At 36.3% G+C, this 26,711-nt stretch overlaps 1 protein-coding gene across 1 annotated transcript; it reads right to left on the bottom strand.

Annotated features, from left to right (window-relative positions):
• Positions 1-281: 281 nt before the first annotated feature.
• On the bottom strand, positions 282-26,711 carry LOC129274215 (sentrin-specific protease 1-like). Its single transcript, XM_064108423.1, has 17 exons — positions 26,540-26,711; positions 21,861-21,931; positions 20,882-21,057; positions 20,410-20,488; positions 19,273-19,426; positions 18,645-18,819; positions 17,776-17,915; positions 17,059-17,288; positions 15,350-15,467; positions 13,680-13,764; positions 12,275-12,307; positions 11,234-11,554; positions 10,502-10,549; positions 9,598-9,753; positions 8,300-8,379; positions 5,968-6,142; positions 282-3,435 (listed from the first exon to the last, which is right to left on the bottom strand). Exons 1-17 carry the CDS (start codon positions 26,629-26,631, stop codon positions 3,373-3,375), a joined length of 2,196 nt encoding a protein of 731 aa, XP_063964493.1. The 5' UTR covers positions 26,632-26,711; the 3' UTR covers positions 282-3,372.

The following is a 26,711-nucleotide window of genomic DNA, read 5'->3' as shown; positions in this document are numbered from 1 at the left end:
CTGAAACTTGACACAAGTGAACACCTACAACCCTTCCTCTCTCTTAGGTATAGATGCCCATTGAGGTATGGTCAGTTACTTTAATTGGATATATGAGCTGTTACTTTAATCAAATATATGATCCATTACTTAACACACAAGATTGAGTGAGTTCTGTTTTTTAAGACAATGGGTACATGCTTTTTTTAACCCCTAAAGAAAAACACATGTCATGTCTCTTTAACCAACTGTTCAAGGGCATAATGTTTACAAAAATTGAGGACACAATTATTCAAGTAAAATTCCATGGCAAGTTCTTACATCAAATTTAATGAACTGTACTGTACACATGTAGGTAAACATACCGGATTTGTTGAACTGTGACCACAAATTCCTTTTAATTGTCCATGCAATATCTTTAACATTGAAAATAATGATGTGTGCTTGACTGATATGCATTTGAGAAATGAGAGAACATATATACTGTTGATTCATTATGTTAAAGATGATTATCATGTTTGATTTGACTCTCCATATGTAAATGCATTTAACACTATATAGTCCGGGGGGGGGGGCAAAAACAGCCCCCCACCCTCAGATCTCAGCCACTGAACGAAAATTGGCACGCACGTCACCCATGATGTAAACTCCAGAATTCAACTGTGCCAAAATTATTCAAATTTATTTCTGATTAATTAATGCATAAAATCATAATTTGGCTGTAAATCTTTAAATATAGCCCCAATAGTGCTAGAATTTGGTCTGGACACTCTTCTTGGGATTATCATCAAATGTATATTTAAAAAATGGCAATATCAATTTTTTTCTTATGCATTTCATTGTTTTTTTTAATTTATATTTTTACTTTGTTTTTCACTGTTTTTTCAATGAAAATCATCGGCAACACTATTTCAGTCATAAATGACATGAAATCTATTCCTTTTTATCAGTAAAAATAAAAATGATACATTTATGAAAATTGGCTTCACAAAATTTGCATTGGATTTGTACAATATTTTTGAGCAATATTTGCTCTCACATGCACTTACAAAATGTTACGTAACTTCGGAACTGCGTACCTCCACGTTGCGAATTAGATCTTAAAAGTTGTGCAAGACTTAAGGATGTTCCACAGTTAAAGTGAAATCCATGTCATTTTCACCAAACTTTGCACATAGATACTTTAGAACCTTAATATTCGAAATATGCAAAAATTAACATAGGTCCATGTGCTTGATTTTTTGCTATAGAGCTTCAAAGTTCACCCAAATTGATGTTCTTAAGAATTGCGCATTCAAAAGAATTTGGCATTTTTAGACCGCCCAAGATTACTACAATGAGTTTAAACCTCCATTACTCATTCAAAATACATGAAAAAGTCATCAAATTTCGCAAGAGAGTTAATAATTGTATCGTTAGAATGGAGAATCTATAGATAGTGCTATTTGTTTGCAATTTTAAGTTTAACAGCACTGTCAGTTCTTAAAAATGGCGTAAAAGATAACAAAATCCCAATCTGAAAAATGTAAAATTTCAGTAACAAAATACAAACGTACAATAAATGCTGCACTTTATTCAAAATCCATGTCATTTTCACCAAAATTTGCAGAGTTGTAGAGGAAGGTATACCTAAGAGGTAGAAACATTAAAAAATAGGGGTTCATGTGCTTGTTTTTAAACTATCAGCATTTTTATTAGAGCAAATGTGCTTTTTAAAACACCAAAAATGGGCCGAATGCTTAGTATCTATGTGAAGAAAAAATCAAAACCACTCTACCATTTATTCAAACTCGGGCTAATATTCGTGATTCTTGGCAGCACTGCAGAGTAAAGTATTTTGAAATTGTAGAAAATATTTTTTTGAATGGTCCATGGAATAATTCAATTTTTAGCTTCATGAAATAACGCATCGGATCTGCAGTTAAAGTGCAGAAGATGAGAAAAATCAGCTCATATCCGCAGCTAATTAATACCTGTTCATCCATTGTGACGTCAGCGCGCAGAGTGTAAACTATGCGCAGATCATAATGCGCACAAATATTACTGTGGAACGTCCTTAAAGCAAAAAAGTTATGCAATGTTGTGGCGCAATCTTTTTGCGTTACAGATTGTGAAAATTGTCAATGGGGGGGGGGGGCTGTTTTTACCCACAAACCACCCCGGGCTAGATAGGGTTAAGCAGAATTTTGTTTTTCTTCAATATTTCTATCCTATGAAATAAGAAAAGACACAGATACAGATAGATAGATAAGGGCCCGTAACACAAAAATTTGAGATTAATCATATGCTTGATGTTCATGATTGATTGTACATTGTAGTCAATGCAATCAATCATTAAAAAATGAACTACAATCATTGTTAATCTTTGTGTTACGGGCCCCAGGACAAAGAAAGAGAGACAGGTTGGGGAGAGGAAGAAAGAGAGAGGAAAAGAGAAACAACGGAACATTACAGAATATGCTAAATGAGTAGGAGAGAGACAAAGAGAACGAGTCAAATAAGCTTTAGCTTATGGCCTCAATACTTCATCTGATAACTACTTCTTTGATATCTGGACTCAAGATTTACATTATATACAAATTTCATGCAAGAAATAATCTCATATGACTACTTGATCTCCTTCCGCTGTCCAGTCCTGCTTGAGCTTCACTGTTCCTGTATCATTCAAATCATAATCAAGGATGGTCAACGATAGACATTACTTGACGTCACCTAATGTCTGCAGCATTTGGGTTCCTATCACAGAGATCCATAGTGATAAACGACTCACTGTGAAGGTCGTTGTGAAGGCCGTTGTGCAAAGTCACCATGAAGGTCGACGTGCAGGTGACTGCTTTACATCCCTGCTAAAATCACAATGAAGGTTGCTGGAAATGTCACTGTGCAATATAACTGTGAAGGTCATTGTGAAGGTGACTCCTAACATCACTGTGAAGGTCAGTGTGAAGGTGACTCTAACATCACTGCAAACATCACAATGAAGGTTGCTGGAAATGTCACTGTGCAATATCACTGTGAAGGTCATTGTGAAGGTGACTCCTAACATCACTGTGAAGGTCAGTGTGAAGGTGACTCTAACATCACTACAAACATCACAATGAAGGTTGCTGGAATGTCACTGTGCAATATCACTGTGAAGGTCATTGTGAAGGTGATTCCTAGCATCACTGTGAAGGTCATTGCGAAGGTGACTCCTAGCATCACTGTGAAGAGGTCATGGTGAGCTCTGCAGGAAATGACACTGTTTCACCATGGTGGCTACTGTTAAGTATTACTCTGACAATTACAATGGACATCACTGTAAGTTTCTATGAAGATCAGGATGAAAGTCACTGTCCCAGTGAGGACGCACTACCTGACTTTGGTTTGATTCATGTCTGTGTACAGTGAAGGTCACAACAAGGTCGTGTGCAGTATTTCCCAAACCATCCTCCTCCTGAAGTAGGGCATGTCATGCTATGAAGGAAAAAAAAAATCAAGTTTTGTTTTTAGAAAAAAAATGATGGAATATCAAATGTGGCATGAAAAATACCTGAAAGTGGTTCATTTTGTGACAACCAAGGAACTATTTGGCGGATTGTTACTATAAATTCAAAAAAAATTTTGTGTGATTTGGAACTTTTTAATAAAACATTTTAAAATACTCTTTATTCTCCTCCTTATCGCATTACAATCAGAAATAAACATCATCTATCTCCCTTGACACCTCCATCATTAAAAACAGTTTACAATAAGAGCAAAAATTCTTATCAAACTCTTCATAAAACATAAGAAATGTGCTACACACACTTGATACCCCTGAACGCTAAATAATTATGTGTGAACAATTATGTGTGAACAAATCGCATTTTGCTCATTTTCTGAAAATGTGAATGGAACATATCATTTTATTTGAGGTTAAAAGTAATTGAAAGAATACTAATATAACCATTTTGAAAGATTGCAAGCCTTTATTTTGGAGTAAAGGTCAAATTAGTTTCAAATCATAGCCAATCGTACGACTGCTATGACGTCATTACGACTAGATATTAAATTCGCTTTTATTCTAAGAAGGATGATAGCATAGTCACAGATTTGAACATAGGTATTCGCACAATGATTTAGAACATTACACAGTAATATATTCCAAGTCTCAATATTAGCATCAAATTCTACTACATTTTATTCCAAAATCAGGTCGCAGACCAATCGTAAGGTGTGCGGTCGCCTTAAGACAGTCTTAATTGGTGTTGAGCTAATAATAATGGGATATGAACCATTTTGATAACTAAGATTAGATTCATGGTGCCTTGGAAGACACAACACAAACTCGAGCAACATTAACATCACCAACACAAAACTTGAAATCCCAAAATGAGCATGGGACCAAAAACTATTTTATTACAGCTGGACAATTTTTTGGTAGCATCAGCTTTGCAAGACATGATCCTCATGATAACTGCAAAGGATTTGGAAGAAGTATTTAAGGCCTGCATTCCATAGAATATACGGATGCCACTTAGGCATAACGACAAAGTCTGGAAATCATCTAGAATGACACCTTCCCTACATGAAAAGGGTGTCTTCCATGGCTGAAAATATGTTTTAAAATTAAATGTCTAAATTCAGAATTTAGTATAAGTGGCATCCCTAAGAACATTGGCCAGGAATTACTACCTCAGAGATAATTGAAAGTTCAAGAAAGATCTTTTAGAGCAGCCATTCTCAATTACTTTTTTTGAAGCGCCACATTTCTTGTTGAGAATCTGTAATGCTCCACTATCCATTACGCAAACCAGCAATGTATCAGCGGAGGGGGTCCAGAGGCCCCTGGTGGGGGTCGAGGGTGCAGAGCCCCAGAAGTTTTGGAATATGAGGCCTTTTAAATTGCCCAGAGGGGCTCTAATTAATATCAACAGAAGAAATACAAATGCCAACAAACTACACAATATTAATATTAAAAGAAAAATTACCAGTGACTTTTTCACAACATACCAATGATACCACTAGCTCAAACTGTTTTGCACCAGATCTATTGGCTGAAGCAAGTGGCGTAATGAGTAAAAATAAAATGAGGTGGGCTAGATATGGTAGCTGAAGCAAAAATATTGAACTTTTCAATACAAAAATCTATATTTTGACATAATATTAAGAAAATAATACAATGTTCCACTCTTTCCCTTTCCTTTCTCCTTTTTTTCTTGGCCCATGAAACACTGGGAGAGGGGGGCCTCCAATACCCACCCCCATCTGTACGCCAGTGGCAGAAGTTACGTTCCCTGATTTTGCAAGGGCTGAAAATTAGGCGTTGCACTGCACTAACGCCCCAAACTGCCCCTCTCTCTCTCTACAACTCGTGTTAAGCAAGAGTGCATGCAGGCAATCACGGCAGGCAATACATCTGAGCATACATGTATTTCACTTTTACAACTTCGGTTTTTAATCGACTCCGGAAACAAAGTTTCTGCTTGTTATGTCCCAAATTCATAATCTTTTATGATCAGGATGTACTTTGAATATCATATTATTTTATGTTTAACTCTTAACCAAAACGTATACTCTGGGAATGCTAAATTTCTCGTTGAAAGAGAAATCCTACAAACGGGGTTTTCAAATCACGCGTGTGGCACATAAACTTTGTACAGCAAAGAATAAATAAAAAGGAGAACACCATCGATCCTCCATAATAGGGGTTATCGAGTGCTAAATTGGACAAAATTTGAGGAAATCAATTTGCAATTAAGTGTCAAGTAAAGAGTTTTGTTTTCTCTTTGTTTTATTAATGATCACCAAATCCTTATTGCCAGGTTACTGGTAGATACATTTTTTCTCACCAATTTTTCCTTATTTTTACTCTCTTTTTTTATACCGGCTCCCAAGCGCCACTCCGCAAGGCTCGGTGCGCCACAAGTGGCGCGCGCGCCACCATTTGAGAATCCCTGTTTTAGAGGTTTTTCAACTCTCTTGCTCTCTGTGGAATAGGGTTTCAAATCGATAAAAAATAGTTACCTGTGTGAAGGTGATAGGAGCATCCCTGGAGATATATTCAGCGTATTTACAAGCAAACATACCACAATCTGACCCATTCAGCTGCTGGGGAATCCCCTTCTCTGAGTAATACGACCAACCATCCAAACTATACTCCTGCTTCTTCTTATCCGCATGCTCAGATACAATGTAATCTCTGAAATAAACAAATTAATAGAAGTACCGTTGCCTTAGTCAAGTCTTTTGAAACCACAAAAATCTGTTTGATTTAGGAGAATTTTGACTTACTTCCAAGAGGTATAAGCCAAATGTTTTGCAAAATCTGTTCTAAACAATACTTCAACTAGGGAGAATATTCCACTAATGGAATGTCAAATTATGGAAGAAAACCTCTAAATTATACTCTTCTTGATTACAGGGCAATGTCTTACAAAGAGTTGCGATAGATCCAACAATTTCAACTGTGGAGGTCCATCAACGTCCTAATTCTTCTTTCGGGAAAGGCACAAAATGTCCCTCTTGAAACAAAGAGAAGCATACTGATAAGGCTTAACAATGCATGTATGAGTATACATGTACATCATATTATCAAGTCTACCCCAGAAAAATGTTGATATGAATCAATATAGAAAAATCACAATGCTGAAAATTTCATCAAAATCGGATGTAAAATAATTATAAGTCATGACATTTGAAAGTTTCACTTATTTTCACTAGTTATATGCACAGCTCACTGATGTGCAAATGAGAGAGTCAGTGATGTCCCTCACTCACGATTTCTTTTGTTTTTTTATTATTTGAATTATACAATATTTTGATTTTTACAGATTTGACAATAAGAACCAACTTGACTGAACCATAAAGTGTTAAAAAATGGTAATCCATTGTTCATATTTCATATAACAAAATACAAAAGAAATAGTGAGTCAGTGTTGTCATCAGTTCCCTCATTTGATTACAGACAGGGATGTGCATATAACTGTTTTGTGAAATTAAGCAAAACCTCAAAATGTCATAACTTTCTTATTTTACATCCGATTTTGATGAAATTTTCAGTGTTATGCTTGTTGGATTTTTCTATTTTCATTCAAATCAACTTTCTGATGGGGTGGACTTGTCCTTTAAGAAAACACTCTGAAATGCATCCTACATGTTGGCATCACTGTCTTTCCATAGTTGTGGTTGATCAAATCAACTGCAACTCTCTGTAAAGACAGGGATCAGGTCTCTATTATGGGTGAACATGACATAACTATCTTTCAAGTATATCAGGGGAGCATTTCATGAAAGGACTTGTTGGACATTTTATCCGAAAAGTCCTGTTTTATTCAACAGTTACCATAGTAGCAGTGCTTCTCCGCAAATCAGAGTCAAGGAAAATAGTCAAATCTGACAACTAGTCGGACTAAAATGTTGATGAAATGCTCCCAAGAAGTTCTCAAGAAAACATATTATGAACTAGAAGATGAGTTTCCTTTCACTTTGTTCTAATCACATACATGTATGCATACATGTCATATAACATGACGAAATACCTCCATTTGATGACACTATACCCCATTTTTTCTCAATGAATTCTCTTCTCCGAATACGAAAACCATACTGCCACAGGCATGCAATGTAATTATCAAAACACCTGTTTCTTGACCTCGGTCCGAAGATAACACAACAGCCCGAGTGCGGTCCGAAAAAACATGTCGCCATTTTTTATTCACTTACTTTCCTTATTTCGAGGTTGATTTTCTTCGTTCGAAATTGAAAATGGTCTAGCATTGAATTTCTGAATACAATATGCCTTTGAAAACATGATTAAATATCGAATACAATAATTTAATTCCGAAGGTCCTTCTACAGGCAGAGAAGACTTACGTAATACACAGCTGTTGTTTATCATTTCGTCCTTGGCTCAACGCTCATAATCTGGCCTGTGGGGATTACCTGGCCAAGCGGGGTTGATCAGGCGGGTGTTTCATAAAGCTGTTCGTGAGTTAAGAGCGACTGCATGGTGATCATGTCTTGCGGTAAATGGTACAAACCATTGGCGATGATCACCAGTCGTTGTTAAAGTCGCTCTTAACTTACGAACAGCTTTATGAAACGACCCCCAGGGCTTGGAAATGATGTTTTAGATTTTCAAATGCAAAATGGGGTGAAATACCGCAGTTTGCCATCTGATCTGCGGTCCGTTTTCAAACGGGGGTAAGACGTAATGAATATATGATGTAATATAATCTATGTGTAGCTCATATGAAATTCATTGACCATTAACCTACTGGCTGTTGGAACCAAAAGGACACTGTAGAAGGTCACTGGAGATTTTCAGAATCTTGGAATGAATGGGTTAAAAACTCACCTGAGTGCATCTAAACACTGTTGATTGTGGCTACCCATTGAGTCATAGAAAATAATGGTTTTATTCCTGAAGTCAATAACCTATCAAGTAGAAAAGTGAAGGTGGAAAACATCAATGAAGGGAAAAAAATTGCTTTAAAATAGTTTGGAAGGACTTGGCAAGAGTGGTATACCAAAGAGATGTGCAAGATAGAATTTTCTCCATCTTTTATACATGTGATGTTTAGGCGTGAGAAACAAATGATTACTTATACATTATAAAAATGCTCCAAATACATATGAAAGTGTCCATGGATTTAAAAAAAAGTTTTTAATATTCAATAAATATAATTGGCAGAACGATGCCAATATTCTTGAAACCATTGTGCTTCTGAAAAGCACTTGTCAAAAGTCTTTGCAGTGTCTTCTAGCAGGTCTGGAAATGTTCTATCATAATAAAGGTGTAATGTGTCTTGTTATGGCAACTATCCCTGCATTATACCCAATACTTTGTAAATGATATTTAATGGTTGGTTATAAAAAGCTGCTTGCAAGATTCCTGCGAGAAAGAAGTAGTTCTAACTTCTAACAAGGTGCTTCAGTCATTGCACCTCCATGCCAGCCAGACATTATACAAATAATGAAGGTTTATGAGTGCAATGGACAGAATACTTCATGAGGTGAAATATGAAATGATCCATTCACGCCTCGCCTCACGCCTCGTTAAATGGATCATATATTTCATCTTTCACCGAATGAAGTATTCTGTCCATTGCACGAATGAAAAAACATTCATTACTTGGTTTATATGACACCGAAAAATTATTTATTTTTTTCATATGAAATTTATGAATTTCCATGCAAAACATGCTCATGCAGTGCGAGTTCGGTCTGTTGATTGTTAAGTCATTACTGCTGGTGCCTGCAGCTGCAGTCTCGGTGCGCGCATGCAATGGAAAAAATCGTATGGATCCAAAATTGCACGATGAATGGATCAAAAATTGCAATATTGATGACATCATTGCAAAATGGGCTAAATGAACGATATCAAACAACCAATCAAATCACAAGGATCTATCTAGGTGTCATATAATCAAACATGTCACACATTAACAGAGTACACAAGGGAAGTATACACGTTATGCATTAAAATCATCGCACTGCCCTTTGGTGGCTGAAGCCATCGCCTTGCATGCATTAGTAATCTGCAGCTGGCACATCTCTGACAACTCTGTTTACACATATTCCTATATCCTCTGAGGGAGGGCGCTATTAAAGAGATTATGAAGTTACATGCATAAGGTCTAAGCATGAACTGACCGCTAGACACCAATGCATTCCTAGATGGACAGGTACTAGAAGAAGGTCTTTAGTGAAGACGTCCACTCTCTTGGTCCAGCGACGCAGGCTGGAATAGCCAGAGTTGATCAGCTTCGGGTAGAAGAATGTGTTGAAAGAATGTATGCTTGGGTAGTCCTGGATGTTGAAGAGAAAGCATGAAATAAGTCATTAATAATAATAATAATATAGCATTTATGAGATTATCTAGCTGCCTATTCAATGATGGACTATAAATGACCCAGGCTTTAGTAAGAGCTGCCTTCCAGCGCTTAGTGCATTCAAGAAATTAATTTTGCCAGGTATCACATTACCTCACCTGGGTTGAGCATAATTCCATACCATACCACAATCATGAATCCCCAGCCACATACATGTGATAGTGAATGAAGTTAAAGGTGCATGTTCAAGTAAGTGATAAGGATAATAGGTAAGGACGGGGCTCTTATTAGACTCAGTGAAGATTTGTAAAAATAGTCATTGTCTTGGAAAATGACATGCAGCTTGTTTCATAAAGACTTACAACTAGGGATTGCTATTCTGATAATTACCATGGTAACAGGGCTCAACAGCCAATCTTATCAAGGTTGCCATGGGCTTTACAATAATGGCAAAGTTACCATAGTTACAAGTGAAAAGTCTGTATGAGATGAGTCCCAGAGCTGCCAAATTTTCTTTTTTAAGCTTTCCCCTCCTGACAAGGTTTTCAAGATACACCACTGTTTCTGAAACATCCAAATTGCTTCGAGATTAATAGTTTATCCCATTTCACTTTCAAAACAGTAATTGCTTGTACATTACGTTCCTCATTTATTACTAAATACTATGTTTTGTATTGATTTTCTTTATACATTGAAGTCACAAAATACAACAATTAATCACCCACCTCTCCTTTACTCCTTGACATCAACATTTCAAAGTAAAAGTTCATGATCTGTATGATAACAAAAGAACAAAGATCAAACAGAATTTTAGTGTATTCACTATTTGAAAGTACATTTGCATAACATGTAAAACGAAAAAAAAGTATGGAAAGCAATTAAGAAAACATATGAAGAGAGGACACAAAATCTCAACCACTGCCATAGAAACTTACAATCACTAAATATATGCATGGTGACAGAATTCACTCATGAAAACTTAGCTTTAAAGGCAAATTGTAAATTATGATTCTTGAATATAACAAATATCTAAGCCAAAAATAGAAAATAAGTAAAAGATTAATAAGCATATCGATGATAAACTATATAGAGAGTATTCTTCTGTATTCGATAACTAAGAGAAATTGATACTTTTTCAACTTATGGCGATATAAAGAATTATTGGTAGTTGACTTGGTAGCTGATCCTTTAAGATACTCCTGCTGGAATTTCAATTGGAGGATGTGGTAGCTGAAGGTGGATTCATGTTTTTTAAATAATTTTGTCCTTCGAAATTTCATCACATAAAATGATTTTATCCAGTAAATGCACCTCTTCACATTCATTTGCTTGTCTTATGCACTTATCAAAGGAGTTTTTTTCAGGTGATTTCTGGAGGTAGGGGAGGGTGACCTGGGACTTATTGTTCATTTTGGGAATGGTAGTCACAGATCAGAAGATCAAGAAGATTATCATACCTCATCATTGAGCCAATTTAGACCAGCAAGAGTCTGCATGTCTCTCCTTGTAATGGTCAATCGGAATGCACTAGATAATCCCTCACTCGATGGATTAGGATTAAGAGCTCCGCTAATCTCAGCTTCCATCTCATCTGTCAGCTCCGGTAGCTCCTCCTCATCCTCCTCTTCCATCCCATCATCCTCCTCCTCTTCGTCAACCTCTTCAAGCTCATCCTCGACCAAGGTGATTGTGTCCTCAGGTTCCTTCTCTTCTGGTCGGTAGATGATGTCTTCCACAGCACCAGGCAATCCTGAGGCTCTCTTTATTCTTTGATTTATCTACAGAAGCACAGATCCATAAAGTCACGGTGATAATCTTGGTTCAATATAAGGAACAAAGAAATTCCTATAGGCTGTCTTACTTACAAAGAATAACGGCGTGTTTCTACAGAGAATCATTAAAAATGGTTTATCTTTTCCGGAATCGAAAAACCGTATCGCCCTTAAACCAACCTTTTTCTACAGGGCAAATAATCTGATTAACTCACAAACTCAGAAACCTAATTTTGCGCGATGCAGTTTATCAATAAACTGTATTGCGTCTGTTTCTACAGAGAAGTTTTCCAGAATTCTGGATACTTACGCAAGTAATACCATTTAACAATTCTCTGTAGAAACACGCCGTAAGAGACATTCATACAAGCCATTTCAGCTTATGAACTTGCATGTGATATATCATCTCTGATTTTGAGGTAAATTTAATATTTATAAAATGCTTTTTATGAGACTGTGGAAAACAAGCTTAAATTTGAAATATCATTTTATCATTGTCCCGATCACAGCTTATGAAATTAGTCGCTACATACAACCATTTGAGCAATCATTGAAATTATTAAAAAAGCATAAAATTTTACACTAATGAAAGATGTATCACTAATACTGACACATCCACAGTTGATTAACCACTTAGAAAACAACATTTTATTCACTCCTATCAATTTACTAATCATCGGAAGAAATTTTCAATGCCATGAAGAATTTGAAAAACAAAAAACTCACCAGTTCCTTCGCTTCAGCTTGTCCCTTTGCTCTCTGCAAAATAAAATGAAATCACAAGGTGTAGCCGTGGTAATGAGTTACAGGAATACGAACAAAAATGGACAGAATCGACCAGGGGATGTGTCACAAAGATTTAAGTATGACTTAGAGATGCATTTAAATGCCTAGTTGAGTGCGGTATAAAAGGCATGAGTGCATTGATCAGATCATGCCAAGAGGGCACGTACTACTCTGTATTAAACGATAAGATTACGCGTAGCATATCTTGCACGCGTCGGCATTAAAGTGTGACTCTAAGTCATACTTTATCTTTGTAAAACACCCCTCCCCCAGTTTTGTAATAAAGTCGCTTCTTATTCAGCAACGTAATATCATACCTACTGCTTGAAATGCATTCATATTGAATTTACTCCACAGGTTTTATGCGCTACATAATCCTGATGGGATTAAGACTTCCAGCAAGTAGCTCATTTTTCAACTTGCAAGACGCAGATCGCAAGTGCCTTTTGTATGACAACGTATGTTTATGGCAGACATACATGTACTGTATATGAAGTAGACAACAATTTCAGACAAAATGAAATAAAGAATTACATCGTTCTTATCTTAGTTGAATGGATCAATATCACTGATTAAATTTTTGAACTTAATGTTAATACCTCGGTCACATTTGCTCTACGGCGGCCGTACGGCGAGTCGAAAACAGCCGTTTTATTCATTTTTATTCAAACCATATTATAGCTGGTACAAAAAATGTTAAAATGGCTGTTTCCGACTCACCATACGGCCGCCGTAGAGTAAATGTGACCGAGGTATAATCTCTACTTCAACAGATGTGTTGTTGGGAACATGAAAATCCATGATTTCTTGACGTTTTGAAATATGTTTAAAGCCATAAGTTAACGTTAAAGACATGTAATTTAAAAAACAAACAAAGGAGAGATGAAATATGTACATGGATGCCTTTCTATCAACCTAAAACTCTGAAACCAACAAAAAAATAAAAAGAAATACTTTTAGAACGTTATAATTTAAGATTTTTAATTTTTATTGTGCCGATAATAATAGAACACACAAGTGTATGTGATGAAATTAAGATAGTCTTTCCGGTCACTTTATATTTCACTTTTTTTAAAGCAATAAATAATGATTTTCGGACGCGATTTTTTTTCTGGGATTTATTTTTGTAATATATCACAGACACTGGTGACAAGTGGGACCTTGCAGCTGGAATTTTTTTCAAAGTCAAATCAACGTTAGCCAATGCCTTTAAACATCCATTTCTCGGTTTATAACCAGATTCTGACTGGTAAGAGGCCATCAGCATCCGGAAACACAATTGTCTAACTTGAGTTGTCTCCAAACATTTCACATTCAATAAAACTTTATGATCGGGATATCTTACCCTTTCTTCATAGCTTTGTAGTTTGGACTTTTCTTCCTCAATCTCTCTTTGTCTTATACGTACACTGGATTCAAAGCGAGCTTTTCTGTATGGTAAGGAGAGTTTGAAAACTTTCTAATGCATGACAGAATGTAGACTACAGCCCGTATTCTGAAGTCAGGTTTAACTTAGACCACGGTCTAACTCTGTGCTAAAATTATGGGGAGCCAAAAATTCACAAATTCTGTTTACATTGTATATTTCATATGCTTACTGTTTTGTTTCCATTTGCTTTCATTATGAAGAAAACTACTTCAGTTATCATTCCAAGCAGTTATGAATGATTTTTTAGTGTCATGTGAGTTAGTAAATTGAACATGTACTAATAGAGATTTGTGCCCCATTGGCTATCCATAGTTAAACCACATCTTCCAACCATGGTTTAATTTAAACCTGAGTTCAGAATACAGGTCTCGGTGTTTAATGAAGCTTTTTAATTTGAATTAAGGAAACAAAAGTGGTAACACAATATAAAATGTAATTTTTTATGCTACCATTCTTTTTTTTTCTTTTTTTCAGATTTCCACTAATACAAACTTAAGATAGGGCAATGTCTATCTTCATTTACTTTCTTGAAGCAATAAAAACTTAAATGTGAATGTTACGACATATTTTCAATTCTGATGAAATCTTAACATATTTACAAGATCTGATCTGCTCTTGAATTTGAAACATTGAGATGACTAATATGACCCTTATTCTATGAACATGAAAATCACATTTGTGGGTGTTAAAATCTCATTTTTCTAAATGAAGTTTTGAAAATAGTTCAGAAAAATACATATAAGGCAACCAACGTTTGCCTAAGAAGAGTGCTCTTCAAAAATTTTGCAATACAGGGGTAGTATTCTGGAACACTGTCATAACTTTTGTCATTTCTCTCCGAGATGTGACACCGCTATGATTGTCACAAATCGGTATTCTGAACATTGTCTTTTCCGTCATATCTCTCAAAGTTACCGCCCATCTTTTCGGAAGTAATCCAATCAAGATCATCGTTAGTTCCCAGAGAGAGCCCTTCTAGCCAATAGGAAGGCCCCGTGACAGGTTGGGCGTATCCCCAAAACAGTTGCTGGCATAGCACAACTACCCGAATAATGATGCACTTAATTACAAAGAGAGACAGGGAGCTGCAAAGGATTTTAGAGGAGAAGTAGAAAAAGAAGGAAAACAGAGAATAAAAGGGGGAATTAACATTTGGGGCCTAACTAATTGTAGCATGAAAAAATAATTTTGAAAATTGTCATAGATGACGAGTGAAACTAATACCACAATCTAATATAAATAATATCATATGCTTGACATTCAGTCGACAGGGTATCAAGATATTTGGTACCAAAAGATATGACAAAATTTATGACTGCTACCCCCGTCATAACTTTTGCTTGTATAAAAGGATTACGCGTATTTTTGGTGCGCGTTAAAGAGAAGAGACGAAATTCATGACGATTTTGTGACAAAAGTTATGACATCCACCAGAATACCGATTTTGTCATATCTCTGAGATAAGATAAAATATGGAGAAAAGACAATGTTCAAAATACCGCCCCAGGGTTCTAACAGTCTATCAACAAGATAGAAACAAAAATATAGCAGTTCATTGTCACTTGATATGACTGTGGTAAACTTACAAATCATGTACCCAATCTTCAGACAGGTACGGTGTTGACATTAAACTCTTCTGAAAGGCATTCAATCCAGGCTTGGTGGTTGCTATGATGGTAGGTGGTGGGCTCGTCTCATTAAAGTCTGATGGCAAGGGAAAATTGAGAAAAAAATGATAAAATAATAGTTGAGGATAAAATCAAAGTGTTGGAAGTCTTGTGCTGTTGTGTTTGATCTCCAAAATTTAAAAAATCACAACACTCACATTTTGAAAACAGGGACCCTTATCATAAAGCTTAGAGATTGAGCATGGAAGTGATGTTTATAATTGATCATACACAATGATGAATGCCATCAATGGTATATATCAGGCCCACGATCAATTACTTATGATACAGGGGTCTGGTCGGAGAACTCATGGAATTACTTAGTGGTCAATGTTTCACATTGCAATGATTGAAGTCAAAACTTTGTAAATTGAAATCGGATGGAAGTTCAATGCATAAAACCTTTTTACCTGAGAAAACTCCGGTAAAAACTGAAAACTAAGGTTAGTCTGATTTCTGCCATTGACTTTAACACAGGGCAAAAACGCAGGTAAAAATACCTGAGTTTTCTCAGGTAAAAAGTTTTATGCAACAGGCCCCTAGATCCAGTTTCAAGTACTTAGAGCATTAAAGGAATTAATCATGCAGGATTATGGGGGAGTCGAGGTCTAGTGGTTATGACTCTCGTCTTTCAATCTCTGAGGGATGTTGGTTCAATTTCCATCCATAGCATGCTTTCCTTCAGCAAGAAATTTACCCACATTGTGCTGCACTCAACCCAGGTGAGGTGAATGCCAGAGCGCCTGTAGACAGCATATTGTTTTGGATTACAAATGCTTCTACAACGATCAAATTGACAATGAACCACCTACATGTATATGTCACCTTGAGTTTTGTCTGTCATCCAGTTATTCTATGACTGTTTTTAGGGCAAATCATCACAGTACAGAAAATGATATTACCTTCATCAAATTGGTCAGTTGATACATTTCACTAGGTAAACGCGAGTACGCCTTCATCTTGAAAATCAACAAGGTTTATTCACATGGCGGAAACACTTGTTCCACCCGATGGCACAGAAATAATTTTATTACACCATGTACAAACATTAATCTGTCATCCATAACGAAAGTTCCTTATTGTTAGGCAACTTGTCAAAAGTCTGTGCCTTGTCTTTCAGCAGGAATCTCGCTATGGAGTACAGAAGTGATGACATCACAAAAAAATGTTTTTGCATTTCACTCAGCGTTTTTTATATCATAGTTTGGGAGAGCATGATAAAAAAAAAACCACTACCAAACTTGGGTGAGAATCAGTCCATGGGGGCCTGGGATATGACCTCATGAATTCATAATTAGCCCCATTGAAGTCAGTGTATTACTGGCCTGGTTCCTAATGGGGCCCCATGGACCAATTCTCACCAAATTTGGGTTGTGGGGGATTTCATCATGCTCTACCAAAATATGGTATAGAAAATGCTGAAATGCAAAAAGTGAAAATTGATAACGCCACACTTCTGTACTCTATAAGGACGACGTGCGTCTTTTCATCGCAGCTTTCCTGCAGTCTGCATTATTTGCTCTATGTTGACTGTGATTATTTGTAATGAAAAGCTGCATGCAGGATTCCTACAGGAAAGCCGATGCCCTGACTATTGAAAAGGGGCATAAATGGACCAAGACACGTACCGGGTTGAGCAGGAGTAGGAGGAACAGATCTCTCTCCCTCAGTCATCACTGGACTCAGGTTACTAGTAGGAGCATGGAGTCTTTGACGAACAGCCTCCCTGACCTCACGTTGACTGGAGTACTCATGGGGTAGAACACGGAGCCCCATCCTCTCCTGAACACTCCTTTGATTGGTTGGTGCTTCTAGACGGCTGCTGGCTATGCTGGTTTCGGGCACCGTTGCACTCGGTCTATTAGATGATGGAATACTAGTAGTTGAGTGATAGTTTTGAGGTAACAGTTTATATTGTTATCTAAAACTTCTGCTTTCACTCGTACACAAAACCAGATTTTCTAACAGAGCTTCCAACAGTATTATTCACTTTTCAGGTAAAATTAATAAAATCATTGTGGCATTTTATTTTCAATGAGACCCAATTCGTAATTGGTAATGCTGAGATCATTTTCCATCAGGTTTTAGTATATTAAAATATCTTATAGGTGAACTCTGTATTTTATTTGACTATCGATAAACTAGTTACCTGAAACAAACTTCATTCAATTACAAATAATTCTGTTAATTTTATGAAACAGGACATAGGGGTGATTTTTCCCAATAAAATACAATTTTCTATTAAAAAAAATTCTGCCATATATTTGGTAGCAAAAACATAATAATTACATCAAAAATGTAATGGTTGACAGCTATGCTAAAGGGTTAATATGGCTATGGCTTACCTCGACACAGAAGGTTCAGGTTTGCTCTCATCTACAGTGGCATCAGCAGTAGGAGAGGGTCCTAAACAACCCATACCATGCCCCATGGTAAACTGCTCTAATAACTGCTTGTACTGCTGTCTCTCCTTCAACCTTACACACTGTCAAATGAGATAAAATTATTTCTTAAGTATAAGCGTATCCATTCCCGTCATGGGTCTTTGAAAGACCAAAAATGTTTACTTTTTATCAACTATTCCTTACTTTCTAATGATTCATTTCATATGCATGTAACATCTTCCAGAAAAGTATTTATTTTGTCGTTTTTAAAAAGATGACAATGAGCTGGAAATTGAATCAGCTGAAGACATCTTTCAACTTTTTGATTATATAAAATCGACACATGGATATTAAAAAAAAAAAAATGAGATGTATGTCATCAGCACAGAAGATTTACATGTACATGTAATATTTGAAAAATTTGTTTTTTTATCAAACCATCTAGCTGACAGAAAATGAAAGTCGCCCCCCCCCACCCCCCATTCCTGCCCAAATCGTCCAGCTCAGTCCATAATCAAGTAAAAGCTGAGAAGCAAATACTTAATGAATACAGGCCTTAACTGCTACTTTATAAAATAATTTTATCTAATAGTCTATATTCCAACAACTTCTACTGCACAAGTCTTTGTGTTTTGATGATTAATAAAGCATGAGACAAGCATATAATAACAGATAAAATCTATTCAAAATAAATCAAAGGGAAAAATCAAATTCCATGTTGAATGTGACCATTTTGCTCCCACTCAAGGCTATCTCCCAATGCATTTAATGTGCAACATAAAAAAAATTACCCCAAAGAACTTCTTACAACGAAATAGAGACAATCGTACCTCGTTTATTGTTTGGCTTTTTGTTGGTACATGTTGGGAGCGCCCTCTAGAGGCGTATGAGACAACAACTCTTCTCTTTGGATGTGGGAATAGTTTATCTCTGACAGGGGTATAGCCATCATGCTTGGAGACACTAGTGGCTCCCATCGATGAATTCACAGGGTGAGATACAGAGCTGTGTATACAGACAAAATGAGACGCACATCACATACCAGTATACAAAAATTGTATCAAATAAGATAAATTTACCATGAAGTCATTTGGAATTCATTACAATGCTGAGAAATTTGGATCACCTAAAAATATGAACATGTGCTCATAATAAAAATCATTAAAATAATAAACATTCATTAGAATTCAGTTGGCCAGATTCTATTCTGTGGTGTCTATTTCACAAAAACCACATAACAACAAGAATGAATGAATAATATTGTAATATTTATATTACAATATTACACAGTCTGTTGGTCACAAGCAGTAGGCTCAAGATGGTCCATGGAAACTAGAATAACATACAGACTTTAGATACGATGTGCCATATATCTTGTACCAACGTAACTTTTCCCATCAAAATAATCTTCACAAAAACAACCTTATACACCAACCCGTAATAAATGCAACCACAAACCTTTTATTGGCGAGTTGTTCTTTTGGTCCTGTTCTTGTTCCTGCGGCCCTCTGAGTACTTTCTCTTTCTAGCTGTCGTTCATTGTTATGAGAGTGAGATTGCTTGACCTGCTGATGACCTGGGTTAGATGTTGACTTATGGTGAGGTCTTCCATCTACCAGGATAGAAGAAGCAGGTACAATCATCAGGGTGCTACATAACTTTTTAGAAGCACTTGCTCAGTCGGGCAAGTAAATTTTTAAATAGTTGGAAGATACTTGCCCAAAAATCTATTTCACTTGCCCCAAAAAATCCTTGAAAAAAAAGTTTTACCTCTTGAAAAGAAAGTTTTGCAGTTTTATAAACCATTGACATTTTTCTCTTTTGACATGAACTGATCTACCTTCTTATTGCATTTCTTTTTCCAAAGTGACTTTATCTTGCCTCCCATGACCAAAATTAGGGTCAATATCATATCATATTGACCCTAATTTTGTTCATACTACTGAGAATTTGGCTTGCCCAATTTGGGCAAGTAGTTTTGGTCTTTACTTCAAAACACTTGCCTGACTCTAACTTTTACTTGCCCCGGCAATCGGGCAAGTGCTTATGTAGCACAACATTTATTTTATCTACAAAACAGATTTATATTTCAAATTAAACCGAAAACCCCCCAATAATACTAAAATCTGTAATTTTCAGAAGCTACACACAGGGACCATCTGAATTAAGTAGGCAACAAATTTATAATAACAATAAGAAAAATCTAACTAAAATCAACATTAAATGAAAAATCAATACTAGTGTGAGCTTTAAAGAGTAAACAGATATTGTTTCAAGGGGAAATAATTGTTACTAAAAAGTAGATAGAAGTTTGTTTTTAAGTCATAGGAATACAGGTATTCAACTTGTGTATAAACATAGGACCACTGCATATCCACCTGAATTTTCTTAAGTATACATAGCATATATCAATATTGCAGAATTTTGTAATCATACAAGTACATTGTACACAAACAATATTGAAAGTGCAACCACAGTTTGTGTACTTGTAATATTTTGTATTAATGCATACTTCTGCAATATTCAACTTAACAAACAGATGATTTTGTTGTCTTAAATAAAATCAACAAGGATGTTGCTTGTTGTATTAATTACCTGGTTGTTTGAAGTTTACTTTGGGAGGTTGATTTGTGGTTTTATTTCTTACTGATGGGCCTGGTGTATCACTCATGACCTGTATACAAGAAAACAACAGGATATGTTGTTGTTGCTCTTTTGAAAATAACAATTGCAGCAATTCATAACTACAAGGAAAAGGTGAGATCTTCCGAACTGATAGATTGGAATTCATACAGAAATTTAATTACATTTCCTTGCCATTATCATCTTAATAAACTATGCAATAACAGGCATCCATGTAGCCAAAATTGCATTCATGGGAGTATTTTCTTCTAACTTCTTAACTCCTAACACAGATTCCTTTTCTCTCCAACACATTAGCCGTGTCCTATATTTAGGTTTGATGCAGTAAATAGAATCCACCAAATTACTGTTACAAAAATAAGGAACACAATTATAATATTGAAATAAATTACAGAGGGAGAGGTACATTTGTGTGTTGACAAACCTGTGAACGATGATTATTTCTGTCTGATGTTCCTGGAATTGGTGAAGGATAGTTGTTCTGTACCAGGTTATCCAACGGACGGAAGAAGTAGGTTTCTCCAAAAGTAGAAGCCTTCCGATGAATCCAATTGGCTACTTTCACAAGGGGAGTGGTTGCTCGGGGCCGATTTAAGTCATCTATTTCATCAACAAACAATAACGCTTATACATGTAAAACTACTTTTGAATTTGAAATCTGAAACTGTTGAGCTCACGACATGCACACCGAAAGAATCTTTTATTTCACATATAGTCTAGTCACCAGAATTGAGTATTTCTTAGAGCTCAAAACTATCAAATTTTAGAAGAAAAAGGGTCAATAGTAATGACAACATGTCATTTTCTGAAGTATTAAAGAATTTCCCTGATTTTTCCCTGATTGGAAAAAAAGTAAACTAATTTGCCCTGACTTCCCTGATGGGCTGGGAACCCTGTAAATACAAATCAGCCACTCGAAATGATGTTCTTTACATTTCAACTAGTGGGTGTTTCATAAAGCTGTTTGTAAGATACGTATTGAATGACTTTATGCACAACTGATGATCCTTTCTTCTGCTGCATGAGATATCCCTGTGTAGCAGACTTAACACCTAAGAACATGTTCCAGTCGTGACTGGTGATCCTTTCTTCTGCTGCATGAGATATCCATGTGTAGCAGACTTAACACCTAAGAACATGTTCCAGTCGTGACTGGTGATCCTTTCTTCTGCTGCATGAGATATCCATGTGTAGCAGACTTAACACCTAAGAACATGTTCCAGTCGTGACTGGTGATCCTTTCTTCTGCTGCATGAGATATCCCTGTGTAGCAGACTTAACACCTAAGAACATGTTCCAGTCGTGCAAAAGTCATACATGTATGAAACTTCACTAACAGCGAAAGGGAAACATCACCCAGAAATTAATATGTTTGCCTATCAAAAGGAAGTGATTATTCTTACCAGAGTGATTGGAAGTTCTAGCCCTCTTTGGCTGAGGAGTCTCCAGAATATCATCACTCACATCATCGAGGCTGCAAAGATAGACAAAGAAAAAATTCTCAAATGTGTAAAGGGTAGTCCACATGTATATTACTGTACAGGCATAAGACACAGCAATTTGAGAAAAAAAAAGAGTTCTAAAAGTACACATCCTGGCAAAGGAAGAGAGTTCACCCACCCATGGTAGATTTTAACTGATTATACTGATAGGTTATATTCTGGTATTTATCATTCCACTCCTTGTCTCCTTGTAAATCAATAAGCAGTTTTTAAAACAATAAATTGAAATAGCGAAACTTTACACATTGAATCAAACTAGACTAGACTTTGTTCCCCTCTGCCCTCTCTCTCTCTCTCTCCTTTCCTATGCCTTTGTGGCTCAGTGGTAGTGTCTGCCTCATGAACAGGAGGTCATGGATTCGATCCTCAGCCAAGTCACATGCCAAAGACTTATATAAGTGGACCTTCTGCATTCTTGCTAGGCGCTCAGTATTCAGATTGGTAAATACATGTATTACTATAATACAGGGCCTGCTAGTACTGGTAGAGCAGTTTCCTAACTGAAGTGTCTACCTTGGGTAAATAAAACATTATTATCATTATAATTATTAATGCTCCTGTTGCAGGCATTCCTCCGAGGATATGTCCATCCGTGTGGTTGGCTGTTTGGTATTAATGGCAACTAGTCATGTTTGACTATCTATATTCATTTTCGTGGAAAAAGTAGTTCATTATTTCCCAAAAGGGGGGAATTGAGTTGTAGCCAATTTACATAACTTAGGGCTATAAATCTTAAAGAGAAGTTGGGATTTTGAGGTTTAATCGTGGGAATAGCCGTCCCTGGCTCCGGGGAGATTGAGCGCGTCACTGTCCTGGCTAGGGGGGGTAAAGGTGTCGTTATATCGACGGTATACGCACATGAATGGGAGGGAATCCCTGGCTCCGTGGAGATCTAGCACATTAGCGAACTACTTAAATCTCTAGGAGTCTCCTGGTTATATATACCGCCAACTTGTTACTATTTTTTTTCCTTCTTTCCTTTCATTTCATTTTTATTTCTCCTTCTTTCTTTCCTTTTCTTAAAAAAAAGTAAATGTGGCCCTTTAAAATCCGCTGCAGTCTAGTCTAGTCTTAGATCAAAAGCTTCAGTCTCTCATATATTATTGGTTGTTTCGCTGAACTCCATTGGCTCCACTCACCAATTACAGAGACCAAAGTTCTAACTCGATCTGTACAGGGACTCAATGGCCATATGTTTGTGTATTAAGTTTGGATAAACCAGGGAGGCAAATACCTTGGCGGCAAATAAAAATGTGATAAGCAGATTCCTCATGAAAAATTACCCCTTTTCACTGTCTACTTTAAAAATTCACAGTTTACTTTTGTTTTGAAAAGGATTTTTGTTGTCAATCACACACAAAACAAATGGGCTTCTGACCTCAGTGAGACAAAATTTTGGGTGGAAAAAAATCATGCTTTTGTTGGTGTTGTTTCTTTTGTCCTTTTGCAAAGCAAGTCTCCAATGTGGGAGATTGTCTCCCCTATTGGAGAGTCTCCCATATTGGCCGTGCGCCTCTAACTGATGATGATGTTTTTAAAAAATATTTTGACATATATTTTCTTCATCATGGAGTCTTGAATCCCCGTCCATACAGTATATCTATAAGAGCCACATGTACACAAAGATGGATTTCCCTAGGAAATCCATACTAGTTAGAGGGTGAAATCGGTTTGTATTGTCCAAATTTTATTTATCTATGAACCTTCAGGTGCCTAATGCGTATAAAGGGATACAACTTATTTCACTATAAATGGTAAAAATGAGACGTTTCTTACCAGACCCACTAGACCAAAAGCTTCAGTCTCTGTATTTTGGTTGTTCCGCTGAACTACGTTGGCTCCACTCACCAATACATAGACTGAAGAGCTTGGAGGCCCGTACGTACAGCCAACGTATAAGTGAACTAACGTGTTATAGGTCGCGATTTAAAACTGTTTTTAAGCGAAATTTACAGTTTCATGGTTTCCATTATCAGGGAAATATAAATCACTTTAAGTAATTGCGTACCTTGGACCGGAGTTATTGATAAAATCCTCTGGATGATCGAGAAATCTTTCATCTAAGACATTTTCACCTGAGCTGATGGTTTTTCTTGCAAGTTGCCATCTTGAATGACGTCATTATTGTTATTACCTTTTTAATGTCTCGATATATCGAATGTCGTCTGCTACCTGTGATCGTAGCTGTTTAGCTCGCATGTGGAGCAGATCGCATAATAATTAATATCGAAAGCAATATCGATATCACATTCGTAAATTGTTGATGCACTCTCCGTTCGTTTGTAAATATCTCATATTTTGGCTGCCATTTTGGGAGTGATTCTGGGGCCCGTTTCTCAACACATGGACAAGTTAGTCATATCTTTATCCACCAACCACGGAGTTAGTTCCAATCTTACTAAACCTGTTTCTCGAAAGGCTTCCTAACTAGAATACCTTGATATCGATACTATCGGTAAAAAGAACAGACGAGACGTAGCCTTAGTCACAAAATAGCATAATTTTCAAAAAGAAAAATTATTACAAAATTGCAAATATTATGATGAATTGGGAAATAAATCTTTTCAAAATAATAGCACAGGTGAATTATGCATCATACATACTTAGACCATGAAGACTGGAGCATTCAATTGCAGAGAAAATTAGATTATGAATAATTCATTTCATGACTAAAAAATCACTTGTGGACGTTGAGATGGGTACCCCCGGGAGACCCAATTTTAATAGTTTACGAAAGTAAACCATAACGGTTTTCTTTGTAAAATGATGATAATTATACGGACTTTTACGATTCCAAACGTCATCAAAATATAGTTTAACGAAACATTTTTAATCATTGATACCGAAAGATAAGATATTGGACAAATTATATGCATAAATTAGAGATAGAATTCATCCAACTGTTAATAGGGGTCTGAAAACAACAAATACGAGTTCAGTTATGGATGGCCTGACGTGGTAGAATCTTTATCGATTAAATCATTTTACTATTTCAAAATTAATGGTTTTGTGGCGTTTGGCAACAGTTTTTATAGTTTCATTGTATTACAATTATCATTGAATGCATTAACCCACTTGTTTTGTGATGTAATTTCAACCTCTATGATTGATTACGTAAGATTATAATTTTAAAATTTCTAGGCACTTTCGCATGTCATAGTCTACCCACGTGATGCCACTACGTCATTAAGAAAGAAGTTAAGACAGGTTCGGAGGTGTCATAAATATTTAGTGAGGTTGTTTTACCCGATCTTGGTAAAGAGGGCTTCGTGAAACGGTTAGCGGACAAGTAGCTCACTATCTCCGATTTAGTCAAGAAGTTAGACTTATGACGGTGTTGAGAAACGGGCCCCTGGTGTCCAAGTAGCAAGTAAACATCGGTAAAGCATAAAGTACCATTTTCGTACCTTTTAATCTAGTATTTCGTTTAAAGTTATTCATTGATTATATATGAAAGATTGATATCTTGTAGTTTATTAATCCTTAGAGTGTAAATTCGATGTAAAAAAGCATATCGAAGTGTGGACAGTTAATCGGCAAAAGGGAGGATGAGATCAGATAACATATGCGAGCTCACACTAAGTCTAAAACAGTGACACACTACCGTCGGTGAATGGGGATGATATTGATAGTGAAATGTCAAAAATTGTTGAATAAATCCCCAGAAACGACGGTTATTCCTGTCTACGTGATGACGTACTTTCGACTAGCGATGCCGTTTTGAAGAACAATTAATTTATATACTAAATAAGTAATTATAATAGTACTAGGCCTAATAGTAATATGGTCAGTTCCCCCATGTCTGCGCGGTCTCCCAAGTCTGCGCACCCGCGTATCTGCGCGATTCTAGTAAAAGAAGATACGCAACGAGCACGAACTTTACACATGCATTACATAGACAGGTATTCATTAAAAAATCTGACTCAAAATGGTGGAAAAATAATGAATTCAGGGCATTTCATGTGACGGCCTCAAAATGCAGCCTTTGTCATCAAAATCCCCGAATCGTGTGCAAAGTGAATGAGTGCGCAGATATGGGGTACCATTTTTTTTTTCAATCTGAAAATGACTGCCCAAAGGTTTTTCAAGAAAATCTTATATTTTCTTTCATTTTTTAATGAGAAATTTGGTACACTTACTCTTAATAATATAAGGAACACTATTAACCAAAAGATTTTGTGAAATAAGAAGAAATTCATGTTAAATCTTAACTCAAATTGTTAGGTGCGCAGACTTGGGGCCAACCATCATACTAATAGTACTAGGCCTAGGCCTAGATAAAAATTATTATTTCACAAATAGGGGCTAGGCCTCCCTATTAAAATTTAATATCCCTACGTGATTATATTATAAATAATTAGTAGTATACTATAAACTAATTATTTATAATCACGTTGCGCTACTCTCTTAACTACGTTAGCGTGAATGTGTCTCCCAACGACATTTTGCTGACCCAACTATTCAGCGTTCCTCATAAAAAAATAAAAATAAAAATACAATCACTAACGCGTATAACTACACATGGGACCGATGACGATAAATTAACCCCAAATGTCATGAAATATTAGAAATAATCTTACCTTTCTGAGGGACGTTTTCTGGACCCCGTACTGGACTGATGTCTCTCAGACCCTATGAAATGGCGAAATACTGCGTTAAGTTTAGAAACCATTGGAAATATCGTATTTTATCTCACAGGAACTTGACTTTTCGTACAAAATGTCGCGGGCTTACAATAGAACCTCGTTCCAT

The sequence above is a fragment of the Lytechinus pictus genome, chromosome 13, assembly GCF_037042905.1.
Source record: "Lytechinus pictus isolate F3 Inbred chromosome 13, Lp3.0, whole genome shotgun sequence".
Taxonomy (NCBI): Eukaryota; Metazoa; Echinodermata; class Echinoidea; order Temnopleuroida; family Toxopneustidae; genus Lytechinus; species Lytechinus pictus.
The sequence above is the reverse complement of the archived record's forward strand: the minus strand, read 5'-3'. Positions and strand labels throughout refer to the sequence as shown.

Coding starts and splice junctions, on each gene's coding strand:
- LOC129274215 (XM_064108423.1), bottom strand. CDS start 26,631: ATGGTTTCTAAACTTAACGCAGTATTTCGCCATTTCATAGGGTCTGAG. Junction 21,058..21,860: donor TAGAACTTCCAATCACTCTG/GTAAGAATAATC, acceptor TTGATGAAATAG/ATGACTTAAATCGGCCCCGA. Junction 11,555..12,274: donor AAGCTGAAGCGAAGGAACTG/GTGAGTTTTTTG, acceptor GTGCTTCTGTAG/ATAAATCAAAGAATAAAGAG.